Source organism: Solanum tuberosum, unplaced genomic scaffold, assembly GCF_000226075.1.
Source record: "Solanum tuberosum cultivar DM 1-3 516 R44 unplaced genomic scaffold, SolTub_3.0 scf00110, whole genome shotgun sequence".
Lineage (NCBI taxonomy): Eukaryota > Viridiplantae > Streptophyta > Magnoliopsida > Solanales > Solanaceae > Solanum > Solanum tuberosum.
Window position 1 is genome coordinate 259,856 of NW_006239037.1, and position 17,323 is coordinate 277,178.

Sequence of the window (17,323 nt, forward strand, 5' to 3'; positions counted from 1 at the left end):
AATTAAATAAGGATAGAATAATAAACTTACTTAATTTTTTAATACACCTGAAATAAAAAATTATGACATATAAATAAAAATGTAAGGAGTATGTCATTATGTAATGATGAAAACAATATACTAAATTCGTCAAAATATTATATTCATCAAAACAACACAATATAATATGAATATTATAATATAATATGTAACAATCATTCATGAAAAACTGATATTTTTTTTATTCTATTTTGAGAAATAAATAAATAAAAATTCCCCCCTTCTTCCTTGTCATAGTGCAACGAAAACATAGCGCCCATATCAACTGATCACTTATCTCCATAGCATCAATAAATTGCTGGCTCTCGTAAAATCAACCCCAAAATTTCCATCAACTCTCTTTTCAATGGCTGCTCTTGCTTCTTCATCCTCTCTTCTACATTCGTCTTCATCTTTCAATTCTTCTTCAACTCCATCAATCTCCCCTGTTTCCCGAATTTCTCTTAAATTCCCTTCTTCTCTCTCAATTTCCCCATCTTTCCTTGCATTTTCTCTAAATTCAAGGCGGGTTTCCCCTAATTCCTACTCCAGTACTACTGTCGTTCAGGCGAGTGGTGCAGTTGAGAAGAAGAAGGTGCTTATTGTTAATACAAATAGCGGTGGTCATGCAGTTATTGGGTTCTATTTTGCTAAAGAGCTTTTGGGATCTGGTCATGATGTTACTGTTCTTACTGTTGGAGAAGAGAGCTCTGATAAGATGAAGAAAACCCCTTTTACCAGATTCTCAGTTAAGATTATTATCCATTCTATTATTACTACCGAAAAAGTGAAAATGTATTTTTGTTATTTTTTTAAATTCTTATGATCAAACATATTTTTCGAAATTTAACTTCCGAACAAAAAGTAAAAAATAATAATTTATAGATTCAATGGGACACAGAATGCTACTACGTGTCATTAAGATATCGTTAGTATTTTTTGAACTTATTGTCTTAAATATGACATTTTTTAATGATTATAAAAGTGTGTCATTAAGATGAAATGAAAAATTAAATTTGGGAAGTTTTCAAAACAGAAAACTGTCATTCTTTTTTAAAATGTAAGTACCAAAAAGGAAAGAATGCAATATGAAATAGAGTATATTGGTGCTAGTAGAGCAATGGTTGATACGTTAGTTTGATAAAAGAAAATATAAGATCAAAATTTAAAAATTTGAGTTCTTGAAAATTGTGTTGTGGAGAATATTGAACATCCTGAAATAGGATATAAATTGGGACGGAGGGACTATTTTTTATGTCAAACATTGATTCGATAATTTCTGTGTTTGTTTAAAATCTGGCGTAATGTTTACATTTTATTGGCTAATTTCAGGAAATAACCGGTGCTGGTGGTCGAACAGTATGGGGTAATCCCGCAGATGTTGGGAAGATTTTAGAGGGTGAAGTATTTGATGCTGTTTTGGACAACAATGGTAAAGACTTGGATTCTGTAAGGTTTGTTTTTTTCCTTGCTCATAATACTTAATCATAGTTTTAGTTAAGTTTTTCTTAACGTTTCGAGTAGTGTATGATGCTTTTGGATTCAAACGCTCAGATTAGACATTGTTGATCACATAGTATTTTCTTGTTTATGTAGTGATACACTAAAGTATTAGAAATGTGGGATGATGACTGACTTAGTTAGGTGGAATGTATACAAAACCTTACCCCTGCCTCATGGATGTAGAGAGGTTGTTTCCATAAGACCCTCTGCTCAAGTGGAGCAAATCAAAGTAATGGAAAAGAAAATACGGCAGTAAAGAAAACATCACAACTAATAAGGAAAGCAGTACATAGCATTCAAAGAAAAGAATATGAGAGCATCAATATGTGAGGATTGGGGAAGTTAACAATTTGCAGAAGTCGAAGAACTTAACTTCGCGCTCCCAGGCCAATGAACTTAGCACTTTTTTGCGCTCTGCATAAGAACCATCAGTTACACATTTCAATAATGTAATGGTGATTAAAGCTTCAGATACAGCAATGTAAAGATGCATAGTTAATCACAGTTTTCTAATATCATCATTTCTACTTCAGTCCTGTAGCTGACTGGGCCAAGAGTTCAGGTGTCAAGCAATTTTTGTTTATCAGCAGCGCTGGAATCTACAAGCCCACTGATGAACCTCCTCATGTTGAAGGGGTAAGGATTAATGTTTTGCTTCCACCTATATAAGAAGAATTTGCTTTGTCAAGTAAACTTTCGACTTTACAGGATGCTGTGAAAGCTGATGCTGGCCATGTGTTAGTCGAGAAATACATATCTGAGATATTTGGTAGTTGGGCAAGTTTTCGTCCCCAGTACATGATCGGCTCTGGCAATAACAAGGATTGTGAGGAATGGTTCTTTGATCGTAAGTAAAACAAGCTTGCATATATAGGCACTTCTAGTTTTTATGTAAGGAATAATGTATTGCATTAACAGGACCCGTGTCTCATCTTTTTATCGTATCATACAGGTATTGTTCGTGGACGACCAGTTCTAATTCCTGGCTCTGGAATGCAGCTAACCAACATATCTCATGTCAGGGACTTATCATCCATGCTTACTCTGGCTGTCCAGAATCCAGCTGCTGCTAGCGGTCACATCTTCAACTGTGTAAGTGACCGTGCTGTGACATTGGACGGAATGGCAAGATTATGCGCTAAAGCTGCAGGAAGCTCTGTTGAAATTGTGCATTATGACCCCAAGGCAGTAGGAGTTGATGCCAAAAAGGCTTTTCCTTTCCGCAACATGGTATGTATCCACATTTTCATAATTTATTTTCTGGGAAAAGGGCGTGATATACCACTCAACTTTACGATTTAGAATTGATATACCCCTCGTTACAAAAGTGACTCACATATACCCTTATCATATGAGCCATTTGTGTTTTTGTAACAAGGGGTATATCACACTCTTTTCCCTTATTTTATTGATTGACATATCCATGTTCTGAACATCTTGCTCTCTATCGAAATCCGTTCTTTATTTCCACTGTGTGTTTCTTTGCAGCACTTCTATGCTGAGCCTAGAGCTGCCAATGAGATTCTGGGATGGAGTGCTACAACTAACTTACCGGAAGATTTGAAGGAGCGATATGAGGAGTACGTGAAAATTGGCAGAGACAAGAAAGAAATGAAGTTTGAACTAGACGATAAGATACTAGAATCTCTAAAAGTACCAGTTGCTGCTTGATTAGCCTCATCCCACTTTTTTTTTTTTTTTTACAATCTTCAACTTTTCAAATTTGTGCTATTTATAGAGGAATGAGCATGCCTGTCCATCTTCCCTACAAATCATCTAAATGTTGTAAGAAATTGGTCAAATTCAACAACTGAGGAATGTGATTATATTACTCATCCATAATGCATCAAATCATTGCTGCAGCTGCATGAGATACTTGATCCAGGAAAAAGGGACTATGTTTAAGATGTGTTGTGCGAAAATATTCTCCAAGAACTCAAAACATTGTAATAGTACTGTAAGTAACACATGACGTCGATAAAATCATAACAAAATATTAAAGAACAATTCTCAGCCTCCATACACACAGGTTGGACCGAAGAAGTGTTTTAACCTGACACTTATAGCACGAAATGAGAATGAAATCTAACCTACATAATGATAAGAGTTATAAGCTAAACTAGCTTATTAAGTACAATCTGGCAATTGACATATGAGCATAACAAGAATTTAGACTAGCTTATTCTTCCTGCTTGATATCGAGATCCTTGAGCCTGATCTCCAAATCATTCTCATTATCGCCTCCTTCATCAGCCTCTTCGTCATAATCTTCTCCTTCAGGATCATTGTCATCCAAAGGTCCAAGCACATGAAGTGAATTCTTAAAAATATCTTTTACCTCATCAATTCCTTCATCAGATATGAAGTTGCCATTGATGTTCAGCACCTTAAACCCAGATTTGTTCACTACAGCTTGTGCCAAGCACCTCGCACCAGCTCTTCTTATTGCATTGGTACTCATATCCACTTCAGTTAATTGACCGTGACCATCCTCCAATGCCTTTGCAATTAAGATAGCACCCTCATCTTTCAATTCATTCTCTCCCAACTTCAACGTGGTAAGAAATTGTTTTGCAGCAATACAGGCTGCCAGAGCAGGAGCAGCTTTAGCTGTGATGTCATTTCCATCCATCTCCAAAACCTCAAGGGATGGAGCAGATTCCTTGAGGACATTAGCAAGAGCTATGGACCCCTCATCCTCCAAATTCAGATAACTTAAGTAAATTTCAGTTAAGCCGGAAAAGATTGATAGTACTTTGCTCAAGGCAATTCCAGCTTCCACACCAAACATGTTGTCACGCAAATCAACCTTCTTTAAATTCCTACATTCTCCAAGTGCTTGTGAAAGAGCAACCCCACCTTCAGATCCTACCCTTGTAGATGAGCACCGGAAATCCTCCAATGCAGGAGAATGCTTCACAAGTTTAGAAATAGCAAGTGCACCCTCATCCCCTGTCATGTTATTGTGAAAATGAAGGATACGAAGTTTATCAGTTGAAGGGATTAGCTCGCAAACTGCTTGTGCTGCTTCCTCTGAAATGCCGTCATTCATTAAATAGAGTTCTTCCAAGTTCTTCTGTGACTTTAAAAGTGCCCCAAATGCCCTTATTCCTTTTTCACCTAAAGCATTGTTAGAAAGATCGAGGTACCTCAGGTCACAGGCGTCCAAAGCAGAAGAAAAGATTTCCATGACTTCCAGGGCTTCTTCCTCTGGTCTACCTGCTACGAAGTCTGAAAGGTCAACTTCTGTCAATTGATCTTTAAGAGAGGACAAAATAGGTCCTGCAATTTTAGCAGCATCCACGCCAAAGCTTCTATTGCTGAAACATATCCTTTTATAATTATTCCCTGGTTCACTTAATGGTTTCAATAACTCAGACGCCTCTTCTGCACTTATGAAATCCCGTCTACCTTTGGATATATCAAAAATAGTAGTTTCATCAGATGCTTTAACCTTCTCAGATACAATACCTTCTGCAGATTCCTTAGTCTGAGGGCCTCTTTTAATAACTTCTAACATGAGCTTACTAGATTCCTTAGCATAAAGTTGCACAGCAGAACTTCCATCGCCATCAGGCTCCTTGTCAAAATGTTGATTGGCAGAATCAAAAGCCAGAGCTTCTATTTGTTTGGCATCCTCTTCAGCTTCTTCTTTACTCAAAAGACCATATTTCCTGGATAGGATGGATGGAGTAATAAGATTCTTGGTCATTCTCTCCACGAGCATTAGCCTGGTACTTAAACTTGGGGGCCACAGCTTCATAGAGAATCCTGCAGAATCCATCTTCAATAGCCTGGAAAAGAAGCTGCAATCAGAAGATCATTTCAAACAACAAAGGAAGCGTAAGGAGATGCTCAACCATATATTCTATTTAAAATTTTGCAAATTATTCAAGGACACTCTCTAATAAACTTTTGAGTTTTTGCAGCACTAATACAGAACATAACGGCTGCTAGGTACAAGGAAAACAATAACAAATGTGCTTGGAAACTGCTAAGTTGTTCGGACTCCACTTCTGATATTGCATCCATGTCGATACGACATGGGGTGTGGGATCCGTAATGGAATTGGTCGACCAATTTTGAATAATTTGACCAAAACTGACTGAGAAATTCGGGACAGATACCTGTGATTTCTGTAATCAAAACAAAAACTAGGATGAAATTGAAGAAAATGAAATAGCTTGTATATAGAAATTTCTATGTCAGTCCTTTTTCCTTTAATTTCCTTTCCTTTTGGGATTCTCCTCTTGATCAATATTTTCTCCTCGGAATAACTTGTAAGTTTTCCACATAATGTCTCATAAAGGATCCAACATTTAGATATTTGAATTATTTTTAGCTGAATCCCTGCACCGGTATCCGTACCCCTGAATCTTAAAATTTTGATCATAAAGGATCCGACATCTAGATCAACACCCGTATATCAAACATCGCACCCGAGTCCGAGCAACTTAGGGTACATATATATGTCTTCAGCATGTCCGTGACTGAGCTCAAAAGATAAACACTTCAACAATTGTCAATGTACTTTTATTTTTATTTTCCAATTAGTGAGCATTTTCTTTACAAAAGAAGCACAAGAAATTGTTCCACTAACACTATGGTGTGGTTGCCAAGAAAGGGGGAAGTGCCAGATAGTTAATTTTCTTGCATTTATGAAAGTTGTCTGAAAAGTGGTAAAAACCTTCCCCTATGTTAAATCCTCCAAAATGTGCAGGAAACTTGAAGGAAAATGAATCCTTCTAACAGGCACATGCAAGAAAATGATTATCCAATAACTTTCTTAACATCTAAATAAGTGCTAAAGATTATGCCAAAGCACCTGTGTGATCAGAATACGATCAAATCAAATATGTCATTACTACAATCACAAATAATTCTATTTCGACCCTCTTCAATAAATGTTTACACCTTGATAAGATATACCTAGAGGCAGTGCATCAAGGATCTGAAGTTAGTAGGTGCTTCACTTTTTTTAACATAAAATCGTTACTGTTCATTTAGTATAAGTGCAAAAACTATTTAAACACAATAGTGAAAAACATTAATGCGAAAGTCATGTTTAATATTACTATCGGAAAAGAAGACTTCGAGTCACAAATTATAATGTACTCGATGACTTTTCGCATTTTAAAATTAAAATGAGTAATAATAACATCGCTTACGCTCGCGAATATCTTATGCTTAACATAGAAAATTAGACAACTTAATAAGTATATAAAAATTACTTGAGGAGGATCAATCCCATGACCTGTGGTACCGCAGATTCAGCACCCACTTACTAACCAACGAGTCACATCCAACAGTTATTTACTAGGTGCTTACTAATTAATTATATAGGTTTCATAGTATTTCTTATATACCTATATACATTTCACGTCAGATGGGTGCTCGAGCACCCACAAAGCTCTATGTGGATCTGCCCCTGCCTAGAGGTACTTTCCATAGGAAAGTACTATGGGAAACAAGACTAACAATTAACCACAAAGCATTATCAGCAACAAGCTTTGCTATTTTCCACACAGCACTGTTCCATACTTTGAGTTTCAACTAAAAAGGAAAATTTCTTCCATAGTCTATCATTTGAATAATTTCTCTTACAAGTATATATCCTCAGGATAATAAACATGAGTTGTCCCACAACAAGTAAGTAGCAACAAATAGTTCTGAGTTTTGACGTTTGACATCAGTTAATATAAAATCATTCCAATTTCTTGTCTTTTCTCAGCACCTTCCAAGCTTTTCAGTTGAGGTGCTGCAATCTTGTTTGCTTTCTGATAGGTAAATTTTGTATGTGTATAAGCATCAGGTGTATGCTGGCACATAAAATAAGTACAAATGGCATCTTGTTTCCAGTCACTTGATCGGCAGAATTATTTTATCTCACTGCACTAGCAGAATCAGTATTTGACCAATAAATGCAAGACTTCTAAAATGATAGTAGTCATATAGTAACAGTAAGGTTCGTGCATATTGACATTCAGGTCATGGTCATAAGTTGCAAAACACAGACACTAGAGTTAAAATTACTATAAGCATCACACCCTGGTGCAATAAGGTAATATCTTCCTCAAACGAAACATCTCCCCTGTGTACTAAATACAATGTATTTAACTAAATGATAAATCATATATTAGATCCACAAAAGGAAGTTGACTTCAGACTTTTAACCATTATATCTTGTCAGTTGAGCAAATGTAAGCACTTATCATTAGAAGGTAAGAGCTCTATTTATCTATTGAAGTATTATTGTTTCTCTTTTGTAGAGGGCCAAAAGGCTTACAAAAGGTGGTGAACTATTCTATTTTTGCTGTCATCTCATCTCCAAATAAAAAGGAAATGCATTTATGATAAGCTACTATCCATGATTCAAGATGACTATTCCATTACTTCCCAAAGTTATTTCTAAAGCCTGTGAGCAAATATCACACAAAAACTCATTATGCTTGAGGCACCCAAGGGTGTGTCCTAGTGGTCAAGGAAGGGGGTTGAGAACCATGAGGTCACAAGTACATTTTCCATCCGCGGCAAAAACACTAGGGTGATTTCTTCTTATTTGTTTAAGCCTTGGTGGACAGAGTTACCTGGTAATTGTGTTGGTGGAAGGTAGAAGGTACCACATGGAATTAGGCAAGGGTCGTGCAAGTTAGCCCGGACAACACAATTATCAAAAAAATAAAACTCAATATGCTTGCAACATATGTCAAAGTTTTTGAGTTTATAGCATATGTTTTTTTTCGCTTGCATCAAGCAATAACTCAAATAGAATTCAAGAGAAAATAAGAAATAGATTTATTGGCATTTTGCATTGATTAATGGGAAATTTTTCAGACAGCCACGGGACTAAAGACTCCATCTTTTGATCCTCCCTCACTCCCTTCCTCTTCAAGTAGAAGATTGATCACGGAATCAAAACAAATTTTGTACTATTTCATTTGTCCGGTGTTGTTAGATAGAAGGAGCCATCAAGAACTAAGCATGCCCTCTTTCAAATCTCTGGGACTTTTCAAGTTTTCTACAGAGTACTACAGAACAACAAAAAGATAATACTTCTTTCGAGCCACCGAAGGTCTTAAGGAATAAGCGTAACCAGCATAGCCATGAATTAGAGTTCACAAATCCCATTATATCACATTTCTTCCATTTTAGTACAAATAAAATCCAACCAAACACATTCATCCTTAAGGCCATCAGGAAAAAATGCATTTCCGTTCAATATCCGTTTCTAGATATACTAAACAAAACTACAAAATGGCACAAATAGAGCAGAACAGATACAAATGATTCACATTGTCTACATCAACTATTTTAAGATTTGAGGCATAACTGATTGAACTCCATCTATATTTACACAAACATAAACTATATTCTGATTCAAATACTCAAAAGAGAGTCTCAGTATTCGTTAAAACGAAGCAGAAAATATCATTCAAATGATGAAAAAAAAAAAGGAAATGCAATCATAATTGAAGGAATAGACAAATGGAGCAATACAAAACAAAATTAAACCTAAAATCTTCATAAATGAATGTAGACAGAGAGGAGTAAGGGGAACTTACTGGTTGGAGAAACACTAGAAGTGGCGAAGAAGGATAAGAAAGAGATCCAGAAAACCCTAGAAAAGAGAGGGGAGAGAGAAGTGGAGTTGGAGTAAAGATAAAGAGATAATTAAAACTAATTCAAATGCAAGTTATGTGCAATCATGATAGTCGTGTGCTGCAGGAATTTTTGAGGAATTCGATTTGGAGGGAAAATGCCCTTTTTAGGCCAAGAGATCACTGACACAAATCTTTTTATATACTCCCTCCGTCCCTATTTACTTGTCCATATTTCCTCTTTTAGATGTCCCTATTTACTTATCCATTTTGACAAATCAAGAAAGGACAATAAAAATTTTCCTATTATACCCTCATTTAAATTTCTTGAAAATTTAAACTTCCACCAACATTGATTAGTTATCTTGGATAAATTTATTTTGGAATCATAATTAATAAGGGCAACATTGTAACTCCACTATGCTAATCATTGTTGCCTTAATATGTGTGCCGTTTCTAAAGTGGACAACTAAATAGGGACGGAGGGAGTACTTCACTTTAGAATTTTATGATAGATATATCAAAATGGAAAATTGAAAAGGGCCAAAATTATTCTTTTAATTCGTATGCATCGTTTGTGGAAAAAAAATTACGGTAAATTTAACGGTAACAATCAGACTCGTTAAACCTCATTTTTATTCTATTTCTTTTTAATATTTTAAAATACTCATTTATTCAATTTTTCTCTCTCTCTGACTCCATAACGGCCGTCAGACTTGGGATTCTTCTATTCGTGGTTCTCTCTCCCCCTAAGTTGCTAAGCTCCTTATCTAGGGTTTTATGATCTCTTTTATTCATCTGAAAATATCCATAAAAGGTCATTACCTTTGATTTTTTGGGGAATTATTTTAAATTGCAGTAGATGTTTGTATCTGAATCTATTATTGATTCTTATGATGTTTTAACCTGATGTCGTTATCTCCGATCTCCAATCTCATCTTCTTAGCAACTTTTTGGTATGTTCGATTTAGATTTTTTATTACTTTGTATAATCATATTTCACTGAATGGTTTTTTTAATTAAATTTTTTATCTGAAGATCATCTTATTAATGTAGGCTAATGCCCAATTAGTACATAAAGCAATAAATGACCTAGCCCAAAAAATAGGACCCGGGTCCAAAAGGAAATAATATGCTGAGTTTCCAAAACTTTTCCATGAGCACTTGGCTTTCTTAGAACTCTACCCCATTTCCACCCTTTCTCCGCCGTTTCTAAGTTGTCTCCTTCATGGTTGACCAAGTAATCTTTGCGATTTTCGACGTGGGTATCATTCCATCTAGCTCCTTGAATGTCTTTGAAGTTCTGTATATCTCCCTCCTTTCTTCCAGGTAAGATTTTCCTCCTTATCTCCTTCTTTTTCTTTCGTATATGAGCTACAGATTCTCGTTCCCTTTCTGACCGAGGTTTAGTCTCAAGGGATCGTAGGTGGGCTTCGTTTCTGCTCAGATTTGACTCTGATTGTGCGCTTGATGCTCCATTTCTCCCTGGTATCATTAACCCGCAACTCAGATAATTTGACCAACAAGCCCCCTTTTTATTAAAGTTTTTTGATAGCTAGAAACTCTATTCGTAGCTTTGTTTTGCACAGTTGTATTGTCCTCTAAGAAGCATACTTTTATCTTGAAATATCTTGGTTTGGCTTCCTCTCTTGTCTGGTGTTTTGTAAATATGCATTCTGCTTATGTGACTACCTCCTTGATGTTTATTTATGTTATTTCCTTTATGTTCCTGCATGGCTTTCATTGAATGTTGATTTTGCGTGTTTTCACCCTTATATTTGGTACATGCGCCTTATCTATGTTTAGATACTTCCTTGTAATGCTTGGTAGCTCTTGAAAAAATTGATAGTACTTTGTCTCCTGCGATTCCACTACTTCGCTTACCAAAGAGTCTGCCATAAAATTCCCTTCTCTAAAAGTATGTGTGATTGAGTCATTTATGCTTTGAATGGCCTTCCTGATTTCCTTAATTCTTAATGTTAAGTCCCACGACACTTCCACTCTCGCTCCACCATTTTTTTGAGGCATAGTGAGTCTGTTTCTATTATAGCCTCTCTTAAATCTTCCTCTTGACAATAGTGAACTGCTTCCAGCAAAGCAAGAGATTCTGTTTCCATGTTTGTTGCTTCACCTATTCCTTTCACCCTCGCATACAACAGGTCTCCTTCCGCATCTCTCACCACAAAGCCTATTGAGTTTACACCAGGATTTCCTCTTGTCACCCCGTCTGTATTGCATTTTACTCTATTTCTTTCAGGTTTCCTCCAAATTAGATAGTGGTGAATTGGTGATATAGTTTAGACTTGTACTCTTTTAACTTTGTGACAATTTAGGGCCATGTGTCCTTCCTAAGATGTATCCAGGGGTATAACACTTTGATGAGCTTCCTCACTTCTTCTTGTACTTGCATCATCATTTCATTGTATGTGGTAGTTCCTTCATGCTTCAAGCTATTCCTCCTTTTCCATATTGTCCACAAGATGATTGTTGGCATTGCACTCAACACCACTTTCAACTTGGCATTCTGATTTTGCTTCCACCAGGTGATTATTAGGTGTTGTAATTGCTTGTTCTCCATATTTATACCTGCAAAATTAGCAAACTACCTCCAATGCCTGTTGGCTATGAGGGGCTGTTAGAAAAACATGTGTCATTATTTCCTCTTTCTTATCTGAACAACACCAACATCTAGACGCTATCTGAATTTTCATCATCTTCAAATTGTCATTAGTCGCAATTTTTTTTTTCCACAACCTCCACAACCTCAGGCTGACTTGATTGTAGAATTGCCTTGGGTGCTCCCCATCCACCATGCTACATCATTGATGCAATCATCCACTGGAGGCTTAATGGACTCCATTATGTATTCTGTCATTTCTTCTGATAGCCTACTAAGTAGTTTCTCTCTATCCCAGTTTCCTTGATAAATGAAATGTTTGACCTCTAATTCTTCTTCCCCTGCATTTGTATTCTCCACATGCCACAATGCCCCTAGTTTAGTCCAATTATCAAACTAAAAGCTAGAATTACCCGCTTTAACTTGCCACCAAATGTTATGCTCTATCTCCTCTCTGGCTGTGATCAATTTTCTCCAAGTATGTGAGGCCCCTTTGCCCTTAGCCACTGTAGGATGCTTTTTCTTACAATATTTGTTCCACATATAGGATGCCCATAATGAAGTTGTTGCAGTTCTGAAATTCCACCAAAGCTTTGCACTAAAAGCTTTTGATACATCATGCAATGACTTAAATCCTAAACCTCCCTTCTCTTTTGGAAAACACATTTTGTCCTAGGCCACCCAATGCTTATTTCTAGCTCCTGTTGAGTTACTCCAAAAGAACTTTGCAAAAATCTTGTGTAACTGGTCTATTACACCTTTATGAGGATTTATGGCAGATAGTACATGGACCGGTATTGATTGTAACACATGTGCAATAAGAAAATACCTTCCTCCAAAGGATAGTAGCTTATTTTGCCAACAGTTCATTCTCTTCATGACTTTCTTTAGCAGATTCTCAAAATGTCCCTTGTTCTTCCTTTCATAAAAAATTGGACAACCTAGACAGATGAAGGGTAATGATCCTTGCCTAATACTTGTGATTCTTTTGATGCTATAGCTGACCCTACTTGGCTCTTTCTCATGTAAGTATATCAAGCTCTTGTCCAAATTAATCATTTTCCCAGATACCTCCTCATATCTTCTCAAAATGTTGATAACTTTCCTCACATATGTCTTTTCTCCTGAGTAAATTAGAATAGTATCGTCTGCATATGATAAATGATTAATTTTTGGACTCTATTTAGGCATCTCATACCCTATGTAATCTGGATCTTCAAATAAGTTGTTTAGGCCTCTTGACAAAACTTCTGCTGCAATAATAAATAAAGTAGGTGATAGAGGGTCTCATTGCTTTAGTCTTCTAGAAGATTGAAAGAATCCAAAGGATATCATCATTCTTTCAGCAATAATAAATAAAATACAGAATACCAGTTATTACTAATGAGTCTTACAATCATATCATCATTCTTTCAGCAAATCCAAAGTTTCTCTTTACTTTCACCAAGAAATTCCACGACACTCTATCATAAGCCTTTGTCATATCCAGCTTCACCACCACATTTTGGTTATTGTTTCTTTTGTTGATATCTCTGACTATCTCCTGTGCCAATAACACATTTTCTGTGATACTTCTCCCTTTTACAAATCCTGTCTGATTTTTTGAGATCAATTCAGGCAACACTTTGACAATTCTTTCATGAACCACTCATGAGATGATCTTATTTGTAAAAGTACTAAGACTTATTGGTCTGAGATCTCCAAAAGTGCTCACCTTCTCCTTCTTAGGAATGAGTACCAAATTAGTGTGTGTAATAAATCTGGGAAGTTCTTGCCCACAGAAAAATGCCTTCACCATGTTAGTCGCATCTTCCCCTACAATATCCCAACAACTCTGAAAAAACAAGCCTGAAAAAACCCTTATTTGTGGTGATCATGTCTCCCTGCATTGTATGGATTACATTTATCCGCATCTTTCTTCTTCTTCCCTTCACATAAGCATGAAAGAAATTCATCTTCCTATCCCCGTCCTTAAACCATTTCATTCCCGCCTTCTCTTTCTAGAATTCTTCTTCTATATGCTTATATTTTTTCAGTTCTGCCTCCTTTTTGTGCAATTCTGCCTATTGCTCTTTGTGGGTGCCATCTCTATTTGAATTTCCTTCGCTTTTATTGCATCCTCTAATGTAGCTATTTGCTGAAAAACATTCCCAAATGTCTTCCTACTCCACTTTGCCAACTCCACTTTAACCCTTTTTATCTCACTGTGAACCACCATAAAAGGGCTGTCATTTATCTTTTCTACTTTCCACACATTAGTAATTAAACTTTTGAAAATTTCATGTTTGGTCCAAAAATTCAAAAACCTAAATGGCTTTATAACATGTTCCTGTGAAGTATTACATATAACATGTAAAGGGGCATGATCTGATCCTTGCCTTATCAGATGGTGAACTTCCTTGTTAGGTAACAAATTCATGAACTCGTCATTTCCAAAGACCCTGTCTAGCCTTTTGAAAATGCATTCAACTTCAATTCTACCATTCCACCAAGTGTAAGAGCTTCCTATAAAATTGAGTTCATTTAAAGCACACGAGCTAATACATTGGCTAAAATCTATAGTTTCCAATTGTGTTACTGGAAGTCCTCCTAATTTTTCCGATTCACTCATTATAGTGTTGAAATCTCCTTCGACCAACCAAGGTTTCTGCATGTTCCCCGCTCTTTTCTTGATTTGTCATCTTATCTATCTCGGGTGCCTTTGTTGTCTCATTTATATTTACTTGATTCTGCATATCAAAGCCCCCTGTCTGACTTTGTCCTTCCTTTTGTGCTTCATGTTGTCCCTCCTCAGCTTCTTTCCTCTTTTTCTCTATAGTTTGTTTTCTTTCTCTTTTAGTAGTTGTTAACTGAATACTTGATAGTGAGTAATTATGATCCATGTTGCTTCTTTTAGTTAATTCTCCTACTACACTGTGTGCATCTGGCTGGTTTTCTTCAGCTTTGAAGTCAATCGGAGTTTTGGGATCCTCATTTTTCTCATCCAGTATCCCCTTATGATTCTCTTTTGCAGTTTCAAAGAATCCATCTTCATTAATTTTGTCTTCCCCATTCTTCTCCTCTTTTTCCTTTGATAAAATTCCAGATTGACCGTCACCAAGACTCCAAATTTGTTAGTGGTTTCCAATGTTTTGTCTATTTGTTATGGTTTTGGGTTCCACACTTGTTCACCTTTACCACGTACGTTATAGCCCCCCTTTCTATTCCCATATTTTCTCCTTTGTTCCTGAAATACATTGGTTTCCCCCATTTTGTCTTTCCCTTTTTGAGCTTTCTCCAGATCCTTTGCATCTTTCTCATCATTCTCTTTCTCCCCTCTATTTTTATTTCCATCCTCTTTTATTTCATCTTTATCTTCCTCCTTGGGGTATAATTCTGGATGAATAACAAAACATTCATTTGCACTGTGTCCCTACAGTTTGCAGGTTTTACAGTACTTTAGAACGTAATCATATTTAATCGTGATCTACTTTTTCTTAATTTCCCCAGTCTTTTTCCTCATTCCTATGTTAGTCCATTTAGGGAAATATCCCATCAGATCCACTTCTACCTTGACCCTAGCACAACTAGGTCTCGTCTTGTTTTGAGTTGCCATGTCGACCTGTAGGGGTTTCCCCACAGCTGCTGCCAATGAGAAAACTGCTTATTTTCCAAAAAGCTTGGAGGAAGCAATGGGAACGATATCCACGCTATAGCTATCGACGTCTCCTCCTCTGGATTAAATAATGGATCCCACTTGAGAGTTTCCATTGGGTAGGACCAATATTTATAAGTAATATTGAATTATGGTTTGGATAACAGACTGACATAATCTTCCAACAAAGTAGCCTTGACCAGAATGTATATATTACTCAATAATTCTATAATCACCTCCCCTTTCAGCTCACATTGTTTGGGTATCAACTTTCTTAGTTTTTGTATGTCCGGCCACCCATATGAAAATTTACCAATAACTGCGTATTGTAAATTCTCATTAATGATCATCTGGTCTACTTCCTCTTCTTCCCATATTATGCGTGGTTCCCATGTACATAGGCAATTTTATTTAAAGGTAGAGACTTAGATTGTGGTTGTGACGGTTTTATGGCGTTCGCATAGGTAGGCTTGGGTGAAATTGGATTGGTGATGGCTGTCACTGGCCCTGTCTCCACCCTAAGAAGGTGACCAGTGGTCGTCGAGGCCATGAAATCCGATAGGCAAGGTAATAATTAGGTTTTCGGCAACGACTCTTCCAACTCCATAGTATTTTAGGCAACAAGTTCAGCCTTACAAATCTAGTTGAATATTTTTATGAAAAAATACTTTCTTATTTCACTGAATGTATATGTTGATTTGTAACTTATTTTAATTATATGTCTTTGAGGATCTCTTCTACAATTAATTGACGAGTAAGTCTCAGAAAGGATTCTAGAGCAACCTTTATGCTGCTAGATGAGTGTTGTTGCACAAGGAGTTGTTGGTATTACCTTGGCCAAGCTCTGTATTTGCCTTCCCGAAATGTGATACTACAATTTCTTGGTTAAGCTTTGTAGATTTGTGAAATCTCTATGACAAATTCTTAACACTAAACGAGTCATATGAAACAAGCCTGTGAAGGGACAGTTCAGAGGCTTCAAATTATGCTCTATGTTTTACCTCAAATAGACAAAACGTGAAAATGCCAGACACCTATTTTTGCACAGAAAATGTCTAACAATTTCACATATTCATGGTTCTCTCTCCCCTGATGCCCTCTCTGAACAAGGTCATTCAATTCTTTTGATTTTCTTCCTTCTGTTTTTGTTTTACTCCTACCATTTTATGTGCAGCGGTTTCTTCTGGTGAACGTACATATGTGAAAGTGTCTGTCTGTTTTTGTTTTACTCCTACCATTTTATGCGCAACTATTTCTTCTGGTGAACGTACATATGTGTAAGTGCCTATGTTTATATATATATATATATATGTTTCTAAAGTTTTTATTAATTCACAGCTACATATATCTATATCTATATATATATATATAGGTAGTGTGTATATGTTTATACATTTTTATATTGTTGTTGAAATATATTTTTAATGTGCGTGTATCTATCTATAGATTGATTGATTGAGATATATAGATTGATATATATAAAGAGAGTGAGATAGATAGATATTAGATAGGTTGATATATATCTACATATAAAGATAGAGATAGATTGATAGAGAGAAATTTTCTGAAAATTAGTGACTTTTGGATGTGTTGCGTCATTATGGGTTAAAAGATTTCTATAACCTATGTTGCTCGAGCTTTTCAAAAATAAGGAAATGTAATGCAGTAAAAAATATCCTTCCTTTGTCTAAGCATTACATTTCCTTAAGCACAATATCTTTACCTGAAAGCTCTTTGTAAACTATTGAAAAGGTCTCCAACTTATACTTGGTGTTGTTTAGTTCCTTGGGGTCAAGTAATCCTTCATTATCTTGGAGCCATCAACGCGATACCAAGTATGCTTCCTAACAATCTATGTTGTAACAATCAAGTCCTCCAATATGGCATCATGAACAAATGAAAGAAATCTATTGTGGAGTCGTTGAGTAGCTAAATCTCTCTTGAGATGTCTCA

At 36.2% G+C, this 17,323-nt stretch overlaps 2 protein-coding genes across 4 annotated transcripts; one reads left to right on the forward strand and one right to left on the reverse strand.

Annotated features, from left to right (window-relative positions):
- The first annotated feature begins 253 nt into the window (after positions 1 to 253).
- LOC102586495 (chloroplast stem-loop binding protein of 41 kDa a, chloroplastic) lies at positions 254 to 3,387 on the forward strand. Its single transcript, XM_006349613.2, has 6 exons — positions 254 to 766; positions 1,351 to 1,472; positions 2,055 to 2,157; positions 2,230 to 2,368; positions 2,474 to 2,751; positions 3,010 to 3,387. Exons 1-6 carry the CDS (start codon positions 386 to 388, stop codon positions 3,190 to 3,192), a joined length of 1,206 nt encoding a protein of 401 aa, XP_006349675.1. The 5' UTR covers positions 254 to 385; the 3' UTR covers positions 3,193 to 3,387.
- Positions 3,388 to 3,495: 108 nt separating this feature from the next.
- On the reverse strand, positions 3,496 to 9,301 carry RANGAP1 (Ran GTPase-activating protein 1). Of its 3 annotated transcripts, none has more exons than XM_006349614.2 (2): positions 9,084 to 9,301; positions 3,496 to 5,315 (listed from the first exon to the last, which is right to left on the reverse strand). In XM_006349614.2, exon 2 carries the CDS (start codon positions 5,303 to 5,305, stop codon positions 3,701 to 3,703), a length of 1,605 nt encoding a protein of 534 aa, XP_006349676.2. In that variant the 5' UTR covers positions 5,306 to 5,315; positions 9,084 to 9,301; the 3' UTR covers positions 3,496 to 3,700.
- Positions 9,302 to 17,323: the final 8,022 nt, after the last annotated feature.